General features: G+C 42.3%; 1 protein-coding gene across 1 annotated transcript in view; it reads right to left on the bottom strand.

Moving 5' to 3' along the window:
- The window catches only part of ARFGEF3 (ARFGEF family member 3), a 505,700-nt gene that overhangs the window by 149,665 nt on the left and 338,546 nt on the right, over positions 1-17,489 (bottom strand). The window contains exons 19-20 of the mRNA XM_078649342.1: positions 9,152-9,302; positions 2,984-3,295 (exon numbers count right to left, since the gene is read on the bottom strand). Coding sequence (XP_078505468.1) covers positions 2,984-3,295; positions 9,152-9,302 — 463 coding nt within the window. The remainder of the gene's footprint in view (positions 1-2,983; positions 3,296-9,151; positions 9,303-17,489) is intronic.

Genomic DNA, 17,489 nt, shown 5'->3' with positions numbered 1-17,489 from the left:
TTCTCTTACCCGCTTAAATCCTAATGGCAGACTACCTATGATCTTGACTATAATAATAATAATAAGGGAGTTTCATAAAGCGCCTGGTTACGCTCAGATGGCGTGTCCCCGCGCTAAGACAGATGAACTAATGCCGGCCGGCCGCAGGGTCTGCTCGATTACCGTGTATAGAGGTGTGTTTTCAACTTCCTCCTGAAGCCGAGCTCAGATGGCTCCAGGCGAAGGTCCAGAGGTAAGGCATTCCAGCTCTTCGCCGCCAGGTAGCGAAAAGATCTACCTCCCATGCGAGCCCTTTTTATCCTAGGGACCTTTAATAGGCCTCCATAAGAAGAGCGAAGGGCGCGCGTGGGCGCATATCTAGAGACCAGACTCTGGAGTGGTGCTGGTGCCTTCCCAGTAAGGATTCGATGGCAAGTACAAAGGGCCTTAAACTCAACCCTGGTCCTCACTGGGAGCCAGTGAAGGGTCTGAAGGGCAGCTTTGGAAGCCGACTGAACTATTACTGCTAAGTTCTTATGGAGCAGTCAGTGTTTACATTCAAATATATATGCAGTTGCCTTGCCTGGGCATTCTGTTTATTGTTTCTTGACGATTCTGAAATATTCTCAGTTGTCCGTTACATCCCAGGACCGTACTACTACTCACTCAAGTTGTCAGGCCAATGACATTTTTGTAGGCACGTCCAACGTCTCTGTTGTGGCCTTAATATCGCTGTTATGAGCATAGATGTCTGTGTTTGGACACAGTAGTTATGATTATAGGGCAGTGACAGTAATCAATGTATTAATGAGATTATTTGATATTTGCGAACCTACAATATTCTGACCACCAAGCATTAAAGAAGGCCCCTTAAATTTGTAAAGACTTCCTTTTTTCTGAAACGTGCAATATGTATCTCATCCCTCCCTTGCTTATTCATGTTTATTCTTTATATATTTATAGTACTATTTTTGCTGTGGTTTTCCTCTGCTGACTAGCACCTTGAAATGGCCACTGAGCAGTATGTGGCACTGTACAAATAGCTATGTAAAACAAGATTTGGCAAAGAAACTTCTGGTACACTTTTTAAAGAAGTCATTGATGGTTTATTCTGCTTTATCACCAAAGCAATGAGTCAGTTGAAGTACATTATTAGCCATGTCAGGGTGAAGTCTTCTATTTCCGTGTACAATCCATTCTCTTCAAAAGAGTCAACCCTCACAAGCGACTTCTCCAACCCCTAGAAGTTTAGGTCGACTAGCAGAGACAGGCATGTGTGAGCAGTGAGACCGAAGAGCCAGAGGGCTATCTGATAGGGCCCATGTTTCTATAATGCTATGTCTACCAAAGACTATAATGCAGGTGAGAGGATAATGTGCCGGGCTGAAGACGATAGAACACCTATTTCCTTAGAATAAAAATGGTGTGAAAAATAGATTTAAAAAAAACAAAACAAGAAAAAACAAAAAAATAGGGCCTAATTACAAGTGTGCGGTACAAAAGGGGGTGGTGATGGACGGAGCATCTGAACCAATCAAACACTCACACCCAGTTAACAGATCTGGGTTTCTGGCATTTCAGCTGTCATCAGTCAGGCTTGCTTGAATTCAGTGGCAAAGTGAGCAAGGGACTCACGTCTGAGCATACCCTGCCAACTTATGGCGAACAAAGCGGTACAAAAGGGGGTGGTGATGGACGGAGCATCTGAACCAATCAAACACTCACACCCAGTCAACAGATCTGGGTTTAATCCATCACCGTTCTTTAGCCCACTCTGCCACCCCAGTTCAGACATGGCCATATGCAAATCAGTCTGACCCTGTGCTTCATGGGAACAGTCCAGCATGAACTACCAAGCCATGTCTTCCCTGGACCGGAAACAAGCTTCCTAGGACCGGTTTCTGGCATTTCAGCCATCATCAGCCAGGCTTGCTTGAATCCAGTGGCAAAGTGAGCAAGGGACTCACGTCTGAGCATACCCTGCCAACTTATGCCGAACAAAGCGGTACAAAAGGGGGTGGGGATGGACGGAGCTTCTGATCCAATCAAACACTCACACCAAGTCAACAGATCTGGGTTTAATCCATCACCGTTCTTTAGCCCACTCTGCCACCCCAGTTCAGACATGGCCATATGCAAATCAGTCTGACCCTGTGCCTCATGGCTTTGGACTGCCACCACCTGTCCGCCCAATGAATTAGGAGTGTGGCAGTGGGACAAGACCGCCGCCTCTGCCGGGATCAAGGATCCCGCTGTGGCGGCTGTCTACAAATGGCCTGAATACGCCGGCAATGCCGATGCCAGCACTGCGGAGCATATTACGACCTGCATATCCACTGCCCATTCTAAACTAGGTCCCCACTATGAAAAGGGTGGAAGACGTGCAGTTTAGGGGGCCGTAACAGGGCCCCCGGATGAATATTCACCTGAGGATGCGTTTGGGGGGCACATGTTGTGCACCCCCTGGAATAGCACCCTCGTTCCTCCGCGGTGTGGAATGCTCGACATGGTGCATACCACACCATGCAGGAACGTCCTGCAGACACTCTCACGGCGGTGGTATGCTGTTAAGGCTCTCCTATGAGACTAACCCAGACCCCGCCGTGAGACAGCCCCCACACCACCCACCCGCAATGGATTAAGCTCCTAATCCGGCAGGTGGGCGCACCATGGCCTTAGAGGTCTTCCTGGTACCGCCGTGGTGGCAATCCTATTGGAGGACTGCCAAAGTCATAATAAGGCCCTAAATATTATCCTCAAGGAGCCTGTAAATGCCCATGACAAGGTCATTCTAATCACAGAATGTACCTTGAGAAGCTTGCCAGGGGCTCAAATGCTTTAAACTGAAATGCTCCATCAGAAACAGCACTGACTCACTCCCTAGTTACTGGCAAGATGTTAACATGTTAGATAATCATGGAAACCAAGCTTACCTTTACTCCCACCATAAAGTGCATGCCGAATCATTTTTCAAATTCTGAACAAATTAACTGCAAAACTGTACCTGTCTGCTTGTGCAGAGAGAGTGCAAACTGCCTTGGCGGCAATGCTCCCGCTCATCAGACTGCCTCCGCGGAAGTCAAAAGCTCTTCCCTTGCTGCATTCCTTGACAAGATCCTGTATTGGGACCGGCTGGATAATGGGGAACTTTCCCAGAGCAGCATCATGCTCGGACATCGCGTTTTGTTGATAGCCCTTGCAGGTACTGGTCTGCATCCCCTCTGTGCTCTGTTGCGATTGAGTTATGTTCACCGGTGGTTGGGAAGTGCCATCACTGAAGTGGGTGTGCTCCAGGGTGCTGATGTACTCGCATACCCTAGGAGAAAAATCACACAGACAGCAATTAGTGATGAGGCAAAACAACCGCCGAACGAAGTCTGAGTACTCATCTGTCAAACATTAAATTCCTTCAGATTAACACAAACTATCAGCTCTGTCTTATTCATGCACTAGAGCAGATATAGGCTTTCTGTAAAATGGGACAATATTTCTTACAGTATTGCAAATTAAGAAATAAGCTTTGAGTTGGAATAGTTTACCACTACAATAATGATTTTAGTTAACATGTTAGCATTACTCCAATGTCATTGGAAAATTGATAAGAGTGGCTGATCTGCTAAAAAGAATTCTGCTACCTTGAGAGCAGGGATGTAGCTTGACGAAGGGTGGTGTTTGGGGTTTTACACCCCCCCTAATAACCGTATTCTCTAGTTGATACCAAAAGTACAGCCCAGGGGCCGCATGCGGCCCTCCTGATCTTTACATGAGGCCCCTTGGGCAAGAGCAGCATTAGGTTGCTGTTTACTAGACTCAACAATAACAATAAAACAATGCTAAATAAACGTGCAAGAAATTATTTGAAGGATAATTCAAGTAAAAGAAAGGAAGTAACTAGGGTGTCCTGCGCCACTAAACTTTAGAAATGCCTCTTTCATTTTTAAATGCATCTTGTAGCAAAAGTGTAAAAGTATGAGAAAGTCTTTTCAAATTACAAAAAGTGTATTACATTAACCCCTTTGTTGCGGGGGTTAATCCCCCGCTGTGCTGGGGGGGAGGGGGGCGCGCACAGCGCCCCCATGTTCATGACGAGCTGAGCTCATCATGAGCTATGGCGCTCCGGTGCTCATGACGAGCTCAGCTCGTCACAGGTGTATTACCTCCCGTGGAATGCTCAGCACAGGAGGGGACTTCTCCCCGCACCTGAGCGTTCCATGGCTCATGACGAGCTGAGCTCGTCATGAGCACCGGAGCGCCGAGGCTCATGACGAGCTCAGCTCGTCATGAGCCTCAAAGAGGTTAAAATGCAGAACCATTTAACCTTAGTACATTAGATTATATCAGTGCATTGAGAAGATTTTTTTTTTTAAAGTGATCATTTTCAAACATCAATTTAGAAACATCAGTTATGTGAACTCTTTGGGCAGCCTGGGTTTCTATTATACGTGAACAATATAGTTTATTAACTCATACACAGAAGGTTTTGTAGCACATCCTGAAGTCATGTATGTGATGAAGAAAAAGAATGTAAAGTGAAATAAAACAATTGCCTAGGATCACACAATTTGGTTAAGCGAAGAAGCCAGGATTAAACCCAAGCTTTTGGTTCCACAATATGCAATTCATACACTAAATGTATATGCTTCACTCCCCCTACACACAAACACACACACCTTGCCAAACCACCCCCACCTCCACTTTGTCCCCATTCCCTTACCGCCCCCCTGCTGGCATCAATGCATCCATCGGTCATATCACAGACCAAACTTTGTGGCCCCTGGGAACATGTTTGTCAGTACCCGTGCCAGTCTAGTAAATAGTGGGGTACAGGTGCTTTCAGTTGGGTATGGTGAGGTAGCTGTCGGTTTTCACGTAGGATTTTTACATGCACCCACAGACTAAAACTTACACACACACACACTCTCATCTGTTTTGAAGTTCTTAAAACTGATGGTTATTTTACAACATATTGCCTTTTAAGCAACTCTAACAATTCGCACTGCTCTCCCTTTCCAATGCCCCTTAAGCACCCTCCTGCTCTGCTTCCCAAATAACTTATTGTACCATCATATGCCAGTGTGATTGTTGGGAAATTTGAAGCTCACACAATCCCCCGCCAATCTTACTGACCAAGCTACGCCACTGCTTGAGAGGTTCAGTTATTTGTGGAACCAAAGAGTTTGTCTGTTTAAACGTAAAGAACAGTAGAAAGTACACTTTATTTCTGAGCACAGAGCAAGGACAGTCAGGAAGTATTCAATGAGCATTGCCAATGCATCAGCCTGTAACATAATCCTAATTCATTATAATCATCAAGGGCAACCATAACTCTCCAGATAACACTGATTTGTCACTGGTCTCCCAAGAAGAGTGTATCTGTGCGCCAAGATTGACCAGAAATGAATGTCAAACCCCTGGAGAGGAATCAATGCCTGATATGAAGTACCTGCCTCTAGGCATCATTAGCAGTACTTGACACCAGTTTAGCTGACCTTCTTTCCCATCAAGGCTCAAAGAAGGGCAGATTTCCTTTAAAGAATCTTAGCACTCCGGTATTTAACTTTGTCTCTACCTGTTCTTCAACAGCGATTCAAGAAAAACACATCCCTCAAGAAAGGAGTTCTTCCCCTTCTTCATTCCAAAGCATATACTGGGAGGTTGATGCTCCAGGAAGCATAACTACACTGGGTAGACAGAAGAATCCATGAGGAAATATCGGATATTCCAGTGTAGGACTTGGCTTGTCTATTCCTCCAAAATATTGTTTGAAAATATTGTGAGACACAAATATCATGTCAAAAATATTATGGGACTGAACATAGATCTTATAAGAATGTCATTTTTTGAAATTGTTTATATTGGTTTTTTTTAAGTATATTTAAATATAATTTCGGTTTTCAATTCTTTACTTGAGTTTTATTTGTGATATGAAATATTTTTTTAATGTTAAGTATGTTTAATTATTTGTTACTGTGTTTTTTTGAAAATATTTTGTTTTATTGTCTTATGTCAATTTTTTAGCAGATTGTTGGGTTTGTAGGCGAATAGGGTTGGGACGTTTTTAAAATATTTGTTTTAAATTTATTATAAATTTTTCTAAGTTTTGGATTTGTAATTACATAATTATGTGAACATTATTTTAGATGGTTAACAGAAAATATCAACATTGTAATATTGTATTATTTGTTAACTGGTTAATAAGATAATTGATTGTATTAAATATGTTTTGTAATAAATTGAAACATGTATTGTTATTTTTTTGTTATTATTTTAATGTTTTTTGTGGTTGTTGGAATTTTAGAGTAATTGAATGGTAACTATGTTAAACCTATTCTGTTTGAGTTCTTAATTGAGATAATCTTCAATACCGTTTCCTGTATAATTGTATGTTAATTTTGTGTTTTTAATAATTTAAAGACATTATATAATGTTAATATTTTAATATGTTTATGGAAATACATTTTGTCAATGTATTGTATATATATGGAATTTATTAGGAAAATTAAATATAGGCTTTCTAAATGTTAATATGTTCCCTACTGTTGCGCAGGTTGGAGTGGAGTGGTAAATGTGACGCCCCAGAGACCAACACTTTCCGTACTGTTGCTCATGTTGGAGTGAGAGTAGTAAATCTAACACTTTCAAAGCTCAAACTTTCCCTACTGTTGCTGATGTTGGATTGGGAATAGTAAGTCCAACATTTTCCCTCCTGTTAGTCAAGAGGGAGCTAAAGTGGTGAATTTGACCACTCAACGTATATTTGTATCTGATGTTTTAAAAAAAATGTAATATATATTTTTGTTTACATTTTGAAAATTACATTCAATATCAATTATTTTTATTTATATTTTATAGTCACGATGTTAATAAATGTACTTTCTTCAATATCTAGATTTTATCATTATTTTATTAGTATTGATTATTATTTATGTTTAAATATTTTTAAATGCTGTTTATTTTTTGCAATATTTTGAAGTGTCTATTTTTAATGTTTGTAAGTTATAGTTTTTATACATTTTATATTAGAAGTATATTTTATAAATGTAATATTTTTAAAGGTAATATATGTTTTATAGTTAATAAAGTGTATAGTCACCTATTTGTTTGACGATATTGTGGTCTTCCATATTTTTGTTGCCCATATTTGTGACTTTAAATACATACTATGTATGTATGTAATGTCGATAGCTGTGTCCTCAGTATGTTTTTTGGCAATATTTATGTCAACAAAATTTCATCATACAACCCTAGCTTGTGTTTGACCTTCACCTGGCAACAGCTGCAAACTTCCACGCATCACATGAGCATCTCTCTCCAGTGCCAACGAGATGGTTTATAATGGTTTAGAATCTAATTGTCTCCTTCCTAAGAGGGTTCCATAAAGGTTGGGTTTTATTAGAATTGAGAGTCAGCAAGAAGTGGACATTGAAGCCTGCATTTAATTTACCGCCCACTTAGAGTGACTTTCAGAGAGATGCATGCAGTCCCCTTTATTTATGGTCTGGAGACACCAATTACACGTGTGTGACATCCATTGTCCAGCGCATACAGACATAGTGTACAAGATATTAATTCAGATTAAACCAGAGCTTTTATTCTGGCCACTTCTCCATCGCCTTGTGATATCTTTGCCTGTAATTTCTAGAAAAAACACACAAGTTAAGATGAGGAATTGTTTGAAATGTTTTCACAAATGACTGTTGAAAATGCCTTTCCAGAAATTCTGCCTTTTAAAGACAAAAGTGGGAGGGCGGGGTTGCATGTGCATAACAAGCAAGCATAGGCTCCACTAATTGATACAGCCATAATGCAAATGTGAAAGGGAAAGGGAAGGAAAGGAATCAAAAGAATAAAAGTGTTAAGGAAAATTAACTTCAGCTCTAGAGATATATGGAAATAAACACACACAAATTGCACCAGAAATATGTGACTGTACATCATCCTTCCCCAAAATGTTTATATGTTTATGTTTATGTGTTTATATTTGTATAGCGCATATGTCACCGTTCGGTCTCAGAGCGCTTGCTGAATCTAAAAAATTAGAGAGACGAGGGGCGGTTAACAGATTTAAAATAGCCAGGTTTTAAGATTCTTGCGGAAAGTTTTGTGGTTTCTGATTTCTAACCACTTCTTTACACTAGAGAGTTTAGTTTCTCCTGGGACTTTAGGTATAGGTGGGCAGCTGTCCAACCTCATTCCAACAGACACCCTACTCCAGTCCAGCGTTGCATAACCCAAGCCGTACTGCACACCGCACATTCTTCATTCAGCAATGTGGGTATGCTTGAAGAACCAGTCTTGGGCTGATTGTGTTCTTTTTCAGAGATGACCTTTGGACTGGACTGTTCCTATTGGAGAAGGACTGAGGCTGATCTGCATGTGGCTGTGTCAAATGTGAGGTGGCAGTGTGGGCAAAATAACGATGGGTTAGAAAAATAGTTGGACTACCCCGGAACGTTCAATAGCCCATCCACTGACGAATGACTTCTTTCAAGCATATAGTAATTCACATCTTCAGGTTTCAAAGCACAAACCTGTCCACCACTTGAGTCAGGACTGCACCTACCACTGTCGTGTTGGTATCTGTAGTGAAAATCGAGTGCCTCTTGACATAAAATTGGCTTGGTGATGGCATCCAACAACTATCTCCCTTGATCAAATGAAACACCTTCTTGAACTCATTCAACCACTGAAACTGAATATCATTCTATATCATCCCAGTTAATGAATCCTCCTTTTTCGGAGAGTCCATCACAGATTACCCTAACTTTTATCGAATGCTAGTTAGGAACTTGCAGTTCAAGTTGCGCATTTGTAGGGAAGGGTGCAGGACTCTCCTCTCCATCCATGGACCAAAGAACCCTTCTCTGACAGATGTGTTCTCATTAAAGGAGGTAGATTGGAAAACCAGACTTGACAAAGCCAAGCAAGGTGCTTTAAAAAATCCAAAACTTCATTGGTCCGTAGGCCTACTGCCATAAGCATGAACTTCACTCCTAAAAGCATGCACCTGAAGGATAGGTTTCAAGAGCGGCAATACAGTGATATGGATGTGCAGGTGTTAAAGTTATGACATTTTCCATCATCCAATTTACATAGAATACTATATGTGTATCTATACCATTCGCTCCTCTAGCAGCTAGTCCGTCACACTTCTAAAGTGCTGCGCTTGTACCTGAAAACATGGGGCCAGCAGTCCTGGTTGTGGCTTCCCATCTCGAGCCCCACATTCAAGATGGCGTCCATGCACAGCACGTGCGCTGTGTGCAGCCGCACACCTGGTGTCTTCCCCATCTGCTCCAGCTTCTGTTCTACCTTCTGTTTTACTGAAAGGAAAGCCGAAAAACAAAATCACTCTTACACCGTGCATTTCTGGCAGGTGGCCTCAGATTTGCATTAGCTGGCAACAGGAACCACGATTACGATATTTCACACCAATATTTTTTTAATTTGAAGCTAGGGCACCATACAAAATCGTATATTAAATGCACTCTCACTGAATTAAGTAATCATCCCCTCATGAGAAAATAAGTTTCTAAGCAGCAACAACAGGATAAACATTAGAACTTTAACATTTCAGCACCAGAAATTCAGACATTTATTTTTGTATTAGTTAGGGATTTATTACGATGGTGGGCAGACAAGCGTCTGACCGCCATCGTTGCAGGAGAGTAACCACCCGACTAGTAGTTGGCTGTTCTACCCAACATATTACGATGTGACCGCCATTTAGGCAGTTGGAAACATGTCCTTTTCTATTGCGGCTTGTGCTACAGCCTGGAAAACATACGCACCACAAGCCACAATAGCAAAGGACATGTTTGTAAACATCCATGCAGCGTATGCCAGGCACTACGTGGTACCTGGCACACGGTGCATGGATGTTTAAGGCGGGGCACCCCATGTGCCCCCTGGGCCCATAGTGGAGGTCCATGGGGGCCCTGCTAAGAGCCCCCAAAGTCTCTTTCCGACTGCCTGTTCATGGCGGTGAGACAGCCATAAACAGGCAGTCAGAAAGGGATATCCTAATCCCTACTGTGGTGCCGGTGCAGGCACTGCCCCACTGTAGGGATTAGGAACCCCGCAGGCTCCATGAGCTTGTCGGAGGTGGTGGTCTTTTCTCCCCGCCTACCTCGCTCCGACCACCGGAATCGTAATTTGGCGGTCGGACCAATGGCATAGATGTCTGTGGGACCGCCACTGACGGCTTGTTGATGGCGGTCCCACCGACATCCTAATGAAGCCCTTAGAGAATTGATTGAAATAAAACCGAGCTCAAAAGGCTATTGCATGCGGAACAATAAACAGAATACAAAAACAGCCAAGAGGTACCCCAGTGGAGTTGGTTATGTGAGCTTTCTTGGGTATGGGGAGACTTTTCTGAAAGGAAGAATATGTGTTCGGGTACAGGACAGTAGCAGCATCTGCTTACAATCCAGGAGGTTGCTTAGGAATCTTGCGGTACAACTTATCGGAGGGCAGTTTGACATTGTTGGTAAGAGTATTTGTGACTGCTGAGGAGGCACGCATGTTCTGGACTCAACAGGCGAGGTGAAAGAACTGTCTGAATAGAGGGATCATTTTTATCTCAGCATTCATCTCTGGAATCCATCCTTGGCAAACATCTCAACCTCCAAAGTGATATATCATCCACTGCCAAGAGTGCTTGGCTCCAGCTAAGGATGCCTGGCAGAATCAGGCACCTGATCCCAGAGCAGGACCTAAACTCAGTTGTCCAGGGGCTAGTCCTATTTAGACTTGACTATGGAATCATTCTCCTATCAGGCATCCCCCAAATCCATCTAAGACTGTTCAGAGCAGTGCTACATGCTGCAGCACCCTTTGTATCAGATCACAAGAAATTTGATCACATCATCCCTACTTTACGGTCGCTTCAGTGACTTCCCATAGAGGGGAGAGCCCAATTTAAAACTGAATGCATCACACGCCAAGCACTTCACTCCTCTTCACCCTCGCACCTAATGGAAAAACTGAACATTTCAGGCAGTAGTTGAGATTCAAGGAGTGCTCAGTCCTTTCTTCTTGAACCTTTCACCTTCAAAAGTGAGCGTTACATGTCCAAATCACTCTCTGAAAGTGCCACACGAATCTGAAATGCCCTTCCTCAGAGTCTCCTGTCACAGCGCCTTCAAAAAGATACTCAAAGCTCTCTTATTCGAACAAAACTCTGTTAACTACCCAAACCCCACGTCACCTTTGGGTGCACCTTATCCTATCCCTGCACTATTTATTGATGAATCTTACATAGTAGCATACGCCATTGGTTAATAGTACCTGTTCTTCATTCTATATTTTTATGTGCATTTTCCCCTCATGAGGGGTACCTTGTCGTTCACTCTTTCTAGGGTAATCCTTTCATTTGTCAATTTGTTACCGGTCTGTTTTGGCTCTATTGTAAAGCGGTCTGATGCTTCTGGGCATATTCTGCACTATATAAAATCACACAAAACAAAAATACATCAAATAAAGTGTGGCCTTCTCTCTTTCTTTCTCTACTTTTATTATTAAATTGTGGGCACAGTGGCAGGAGCAGAAATTGCTTCTTTAAATCTACTAAACAAAGATACAGAGCCGGTACCACGCACATGGGTATATGTAATCGATTGGCAATTCCAATGTAGAGGTGCTCAAACTCACAAGTTTCACTCTTTCAAAAAAGCAGACCTACCATCTTACACTTTGCCACCATATGTCACAAGGTCACTCACTGAAGAGCTCATATCACAAGGTGAGCTGGAAATCCCTGATCAGAGTAGGTTTTAAACTCATGTGAGGAAACTATGCACAACTGAAAGTATAACTGATGTTGCAGCCTCTCCATGACACCGGAAGTTACTTTCAAAGACTTTTCTTTGTATTTTGGGGCATTGGAGGAGTGGTGAGAGAAACATAAAACTCTCTCCCCCCTTCAAGCCCACACCTGTCAATCCTTAACCTCCTTGCCCGCATAGTGAAAATGTTCCAAAGTTGTCGAGTCCGAACAAGCACTGGCAAAGCCAATATCCTCCGTGAGAACCATTGGCTTTGTCAATGTTTTGTTTAGCTATGTTGTACAGCAGTGCCACTGGTATGCAGCATGGCTGAAAGTAAAGAAGGAAAAAAGGAATATGACGCGGTCAGTGGTGACTAAGTCATAGCACTTTTTAGGTCCCGTATAGCGACGCAGCGCATGCGCTGCTCGCTTGTGAGATTATTGTGGTCGTTTTGCTTCGGAAGCGGGGTGGAAGCTCCCCCCATGCTTCTGATTGGCGTGCGTTAAAAATGCGTGCTTTTAATTGGAAGAGAGCCATCTTTGTTTCCTCCCTGTCTCCTGTTTGTCGTGCCAGCCCGGACAGGGGCTGTGCACGCGCACAACATCTCTTTGGCTCACGGCGGACTCAACATTGTTCGTTAATAGAAGAGCGAGGGATATATAATCTAGCCTGGCGGGCGTGGGATGCAGGCAAAGGCTTTCACAGGTGGGTTTATTCATGTTTTGAGCCTGTCTTTTGTGAATCTGACCAGTCCCTGTTAACTTTTGGGGAATTGACAGCCCCTCGTTAACAATGACTTGAGATGTATATATCTCATGACTTCAATCTTTGTCTGACCTCTGATGGGCAAGTAACAGAGAAAATGGACTTCTAGGTTACTAGCTCTTCGGCTGTAAGGGGCTTCCTGTCGGCTGATCTCTTCCTGTCTTCTCCTCGTCACGTGCGCTAGGTTCTTCAAGATACGTCACAGGTGCGACTAAAGTACGCTATATAACAAATACCTGATTGACTTGAGTGAAGCTGATTGGCCCGTGTGTGCAGCTTCGAAAGTAAGGCCATGAAATCCAGCATTTGGCTGAAGATAACACCAAGAAGCTGGAGGGAAACTCTCTCCTCTGTGACCCACGTGCACAGCACTCTTATTCCGTTGCATGTCTCATTAGTGGAAGTGACAACAGAAGCCTAGCTCTCTTTCTAACCCAACCCGCCCACCCCTCCCCCTGCGACCTCCTTGCATCTTGGGATGGTGTTATTAATTTTCTCTTCCTTTTAATGGCTTATGCTGCGCGATGGGGGGGGAGCAATAAGGCGTCAGCCTATAGTGGGGTAATGCAAAGAAATTACAGATCTGTGGCTCAGAGGATTCTGCAGAAGGCCCAGCCTTAGCGCTAATGCTCACTAGCCTCGCAGAGCCCGGAGATCAGGCTAATCGCCCTATGGGTTTCTGCGCACGCCTATTTTAGAGTCCTCTGCATTGTAGGGTCAGTTGTGAAAAAATAAATAAATAAACAGGCCTTTGTTCTTCCATGAGGGTAGAGAGGATATGTTCTTGTGGAAGTCCCAGCGGGGATAACGAAGCATGTTCACGATCTACCACTGCATGTCAACAAACAGTTCTCTCTATCTTGTTTTTTCATTTATTTTCTTTTGTATTGTATTTCTTATTTTTTTTGTATAGCATTGCCACTGCTTCGTGGTACTTCCTGAACACAGCAGCGAAGGATGTAGACTGGTCCTACTAATGCAAGTCACCTGATGATACAAAATCATCCAGAGTTTAGACCCTTTGGTTCACCAGAGGATGTCTTCCCACCTTGCTGCGCAGAAGGGCCGATGGAACTAATTCACAGGATGGAAGTCTCGTTTTCACAACCGCTCCAGGATGTTCACTAACTTGGCATTTAAGAACATAGCCAAGAAAGTAGCCCTAAACCAGAGGTGATGTAGGCTCCCAAAAGTGAGCAGGAAGATCTCAAATTTAAATGTATTTTGAAATGCTAATGAGGATATGGGTGCCAGCAGCGTGCATTTGATGTTCAATTATTATGGGGCTGCTTAGGTTGGTCGGAATAGAGCCAATATAAGCATATTAGGATGTCAGATGGTACCAACACCTGCTGAATTCCATACAAGAAATAAGGGGTCTCTGAGACCCGGTTTTATCAGCAAAAAAGGGTGTGTCAACAATAATCGGAACAACAGGATTGTGGTGTCTCCAACTGCATAAAGTGAGAATAGCCAATGGATGTGGACATTCTGCCTTGTGGTTTTTTGTGTCCACACCAGCAAAGATGTTGAGGAGGATGTGCACTAAGGCATCCGCAGAAGTTGATATGATGAGTTGTTCTCTTTGCAATGAGTTGATGTTAGGTGCCCTCGTCCCTCTTGTCCTGTGGCTCTCTGCAGGGTGTCCATGAGAGATGTTCCTCTGTTGACGACATTGTTTGTTTGTACTACTGCTCTGTCGGCTAAGAGATAACTTGTCTCCCTGTCCTAGGTTTTTGCACAAGAATGTACCAAGTTACGTCGTATTCTTGTATAGCGCTGAGACCACCAATTCTAAACCTTTAAAGGAAAAAAATGAAAGAGTGAACAAGAGAGGGAAAAAGGGGAAACAAACTAAAGAATGAAGGTTTTGGGGAAAAAAACAGAAATAAACTTGATGGGCACATCTGAAAAAAAAACGGTCGTCCCCACTCTTAGTTTTCAACTTCGTATGAGTGAAAATGAAACTGTTTGCAATTAAAAAAACCTTTTTCAGGTTTACCTACAAAACTTTGCCAGTTTTCACTGTCCAGTTTCAGGTAAGAGGGTGTCTACAAGGGATTTTATTCAAATATTGATTAGCTTGTTTCTTGACATTAATCTTTGAGTTTGTTCTAACAAATCTAACTCTCATATACCCAAAGGGTAACAGTAATCACTCTTAATTGCATAGAATAACGAATTCTATGCAATTAAGAGTGATTACTGTTACCCTTTGGGTATATGAGAGTTAGATTGGTTACAACAAACTCAAAGATAATGTCAAGAAACAAGCTAATCAATATTTGAATAAAATCCCTTGTAGACACCCTCTTACCTGAAACTGTATACTGCCCAAGCCTACAAGGGTTGATTGGGTTACCCTCACTCCTATCAGTTTTCACTGTCCAGGCATCATTCTGAAAGAGTTTTATAATGTAGTTTTTCGACATTAAGTGGTCAGCAGGGTTGGAGGATGACAGCGGGGATAGGACAAATGCACTCTCTAACCTTTTCTTTTTTTTCTCTCTCTTTGTGCAAAAAAACCCCTCTTATTCTACATCACCATCGACTTTAGGGTGTGCTCCCTTCTCACCCTAAAAATGTAAATATGCATCTCTTTCACTTTTCATCTCCTTCCCTTCCTCTTCGTCACACCACCATTGTGCAGATGCTTTATTTCCATTCCTCTCCTCCACCTCACCACACATACATTGGATCTCTCTCCTTGTGTGTCTGTTTTCACACTGCCTTTTACTTTAATTGGATATTGCGACCGTTGTGTACATCGTACACACGTTTTTCAATAAAATCATTATTCCACTTGTCATATTTTGCACAGAGGCAGCATCTGGTGTTGGTGCTTTAGTATATATGGCTAAGGTACCTCGGTGGGTTAAGGCGTGAGCTGAAAAGAATTCTAACCTGAAGGTCAAATGCTGGAAATATTAATGATATTTACATTTCAGTCACCTGATCTTAATACGAGTGCATTACGTTCAGTAACAAGAACTTCAATCCATAAGTTATCAGCTCGTTTTGTAAATTGTCTATTTGCGGAAATGGGAAGGAAATGGGAAATGTTTTCTTTTATCACGTGTGGAGATCACAGGCTGTGTAGTATTTTTAAACATGCTACAACACAAATTGCATTATAACAGGTCTTGGATATAACAGCACAGCATGCTAAGTTAAGCACATGAATATAGAGCCTAGTAGGGAGCCTTTTCAATATCGTTTTTAGGTCGAGCCTGGGCAGCGCATGCGCTGCTCTGCGAGGCATGCCTTAGTGAGGTATGGAATAGAAGCTCCGCCCATTTCCCGCCCATCTTTTCAATTGGCTCCTGTTACTGTCCTTTTGAAATCTTTGCTTTTGATTGATAAATAAGCTTAGTAGTCTCTCCTGCATTTGTAACCTGCCATAAGAACTGGACTTTTTTGCTTGTGTTGTTACACGGTCTGCTTCATCTAGCCTGTGAGCACTATTTTCTTTGATGATCTTCCACAATTTCACACACGACGTGCTTTCCTACAAGGCAGCGTGACGCCCACTTTTATATTTTTAATAGTAATGGCAGCGGGTCTGCTTTAACTATAGCGGCCGCGTTTATTTAATTAATTTGCAGCGCGCTCCGCTTTCACTTTAGCGGACATGGTTTTTTATTTATTTAATTTTCCAGCACGGTCCACTTTATCTTTAGCGGCCGCGCTACAGAACTTTTGTTTATTTATTGTTGGGTGAAAGCGTCCCTTACCGCGCTTTCACTTTAATGTTGGCAGCGTCCCTTTCTTTAGACGTTGCTCATTATAACCTGAATACGGTGAACAGTCTAAAGAACGGGGCGCGCAGACACCATTAAAGTGGTCTTTCATTTGCGGGAGTTTGAGCTATTCCCATTATAAATAACAATGCCTTTCATACTTGTGTTAGTTTTTAAACACATGAATAAAAGGCATTATCATTTAAAATGCCAGTAGCTTAAACTCTCGCAAACGCGAGACCTGTTGCATTGAAAATGCTTGTTTTTCTTTACTTTCAGCCATGCTGCACAGCTGCAAAGCTGCTGTACAACGTGACCAAAGACATTGACAAAGCCAGTTGATCTCACACAGGTGAGACCTATTGCCTTTGACAGCGCTTTTTTTTTGCTTGTGTAAAAAATAAATAAATAAATTATGGCAACAAATAAGCGTGGCATACAACTTTTGAATTGCAATCAAGAACTAGGGGCTAATGGGTCCCGATCCTTTGCAATCCTTGGATAATACAGCCAAATAGTTGTGATTCACTTGTCCTTGACAATGGGAGACCCCTTCCCCATTATGATACTGTGCTTGAAGATGTGCCAGAGCAAGTTAAGATCGTCACTCTTTTTTAGGAAAAAATTCCAATGTAATGCTTTTTTAAGTAGTCCTAATGATGCTTGCCTCTTTTACAGAATTCAGAGTCATGTACAACAACAGTGGATCAGGGATCCATAAATCAAAAAAAGGTAAAGTAACAGTCAACACGTGTTTTGCCCCCTTACAACGGCCGTCTGGCCTGGGGCTTCCTTGGGGCGTAATTTTAAATTAATGGCGGAATGAGGTCCTTTGGCAGGCACTGCGGAAATAAGGGTATTTTGAATGGAGAACGTTCGGTCACTGCCGTATCGTTTTAATCGGTCGGCATTAGCCCCAGGCCAGACGGCTGTTTTAGGGGGACGAAACACGTGTTGGCTGTTACTTTATCCTTTTTTGATTTATGGATCCCTGATCCACTGTTGTTGTACACGACTCTAAATTCTGTAAAAGAGTCAAGCATCATAAGGACTTCTTAAAAAAGCATTACATTGGAATATTTTCCTAAACAAGCATTTGCAATGCAATAGGTCTCGCATTAGGAAAGTTTGAGCTATTGGTATTGTAAATGACAATTTTTTTATTTATGTTTTGTTTTTGAAAATAGCGAAATTAATAGCTTTGCCATTTACAATGCCAATAGTTATAACTTTC

Source organism: Lissotriton helveticus, chromosome 6 (genome assembly GCF_964261635.1).
Source record: "Lissotriton helveticus chromosome 6, aLisHel1.1, whole genome shotgun sequence".
Lineage (NCBI taxonomy): Eukaryota > Metazoa > Chordata > Amphibia > Caudata > Salamandridae > Lissotriton > Lissotriton helveticus.
The sequence above is the reverse complement of the archived record's forward strand: the minus strand, read 5'-3'. Positions and strand labels throughout refer to the sequence as shown.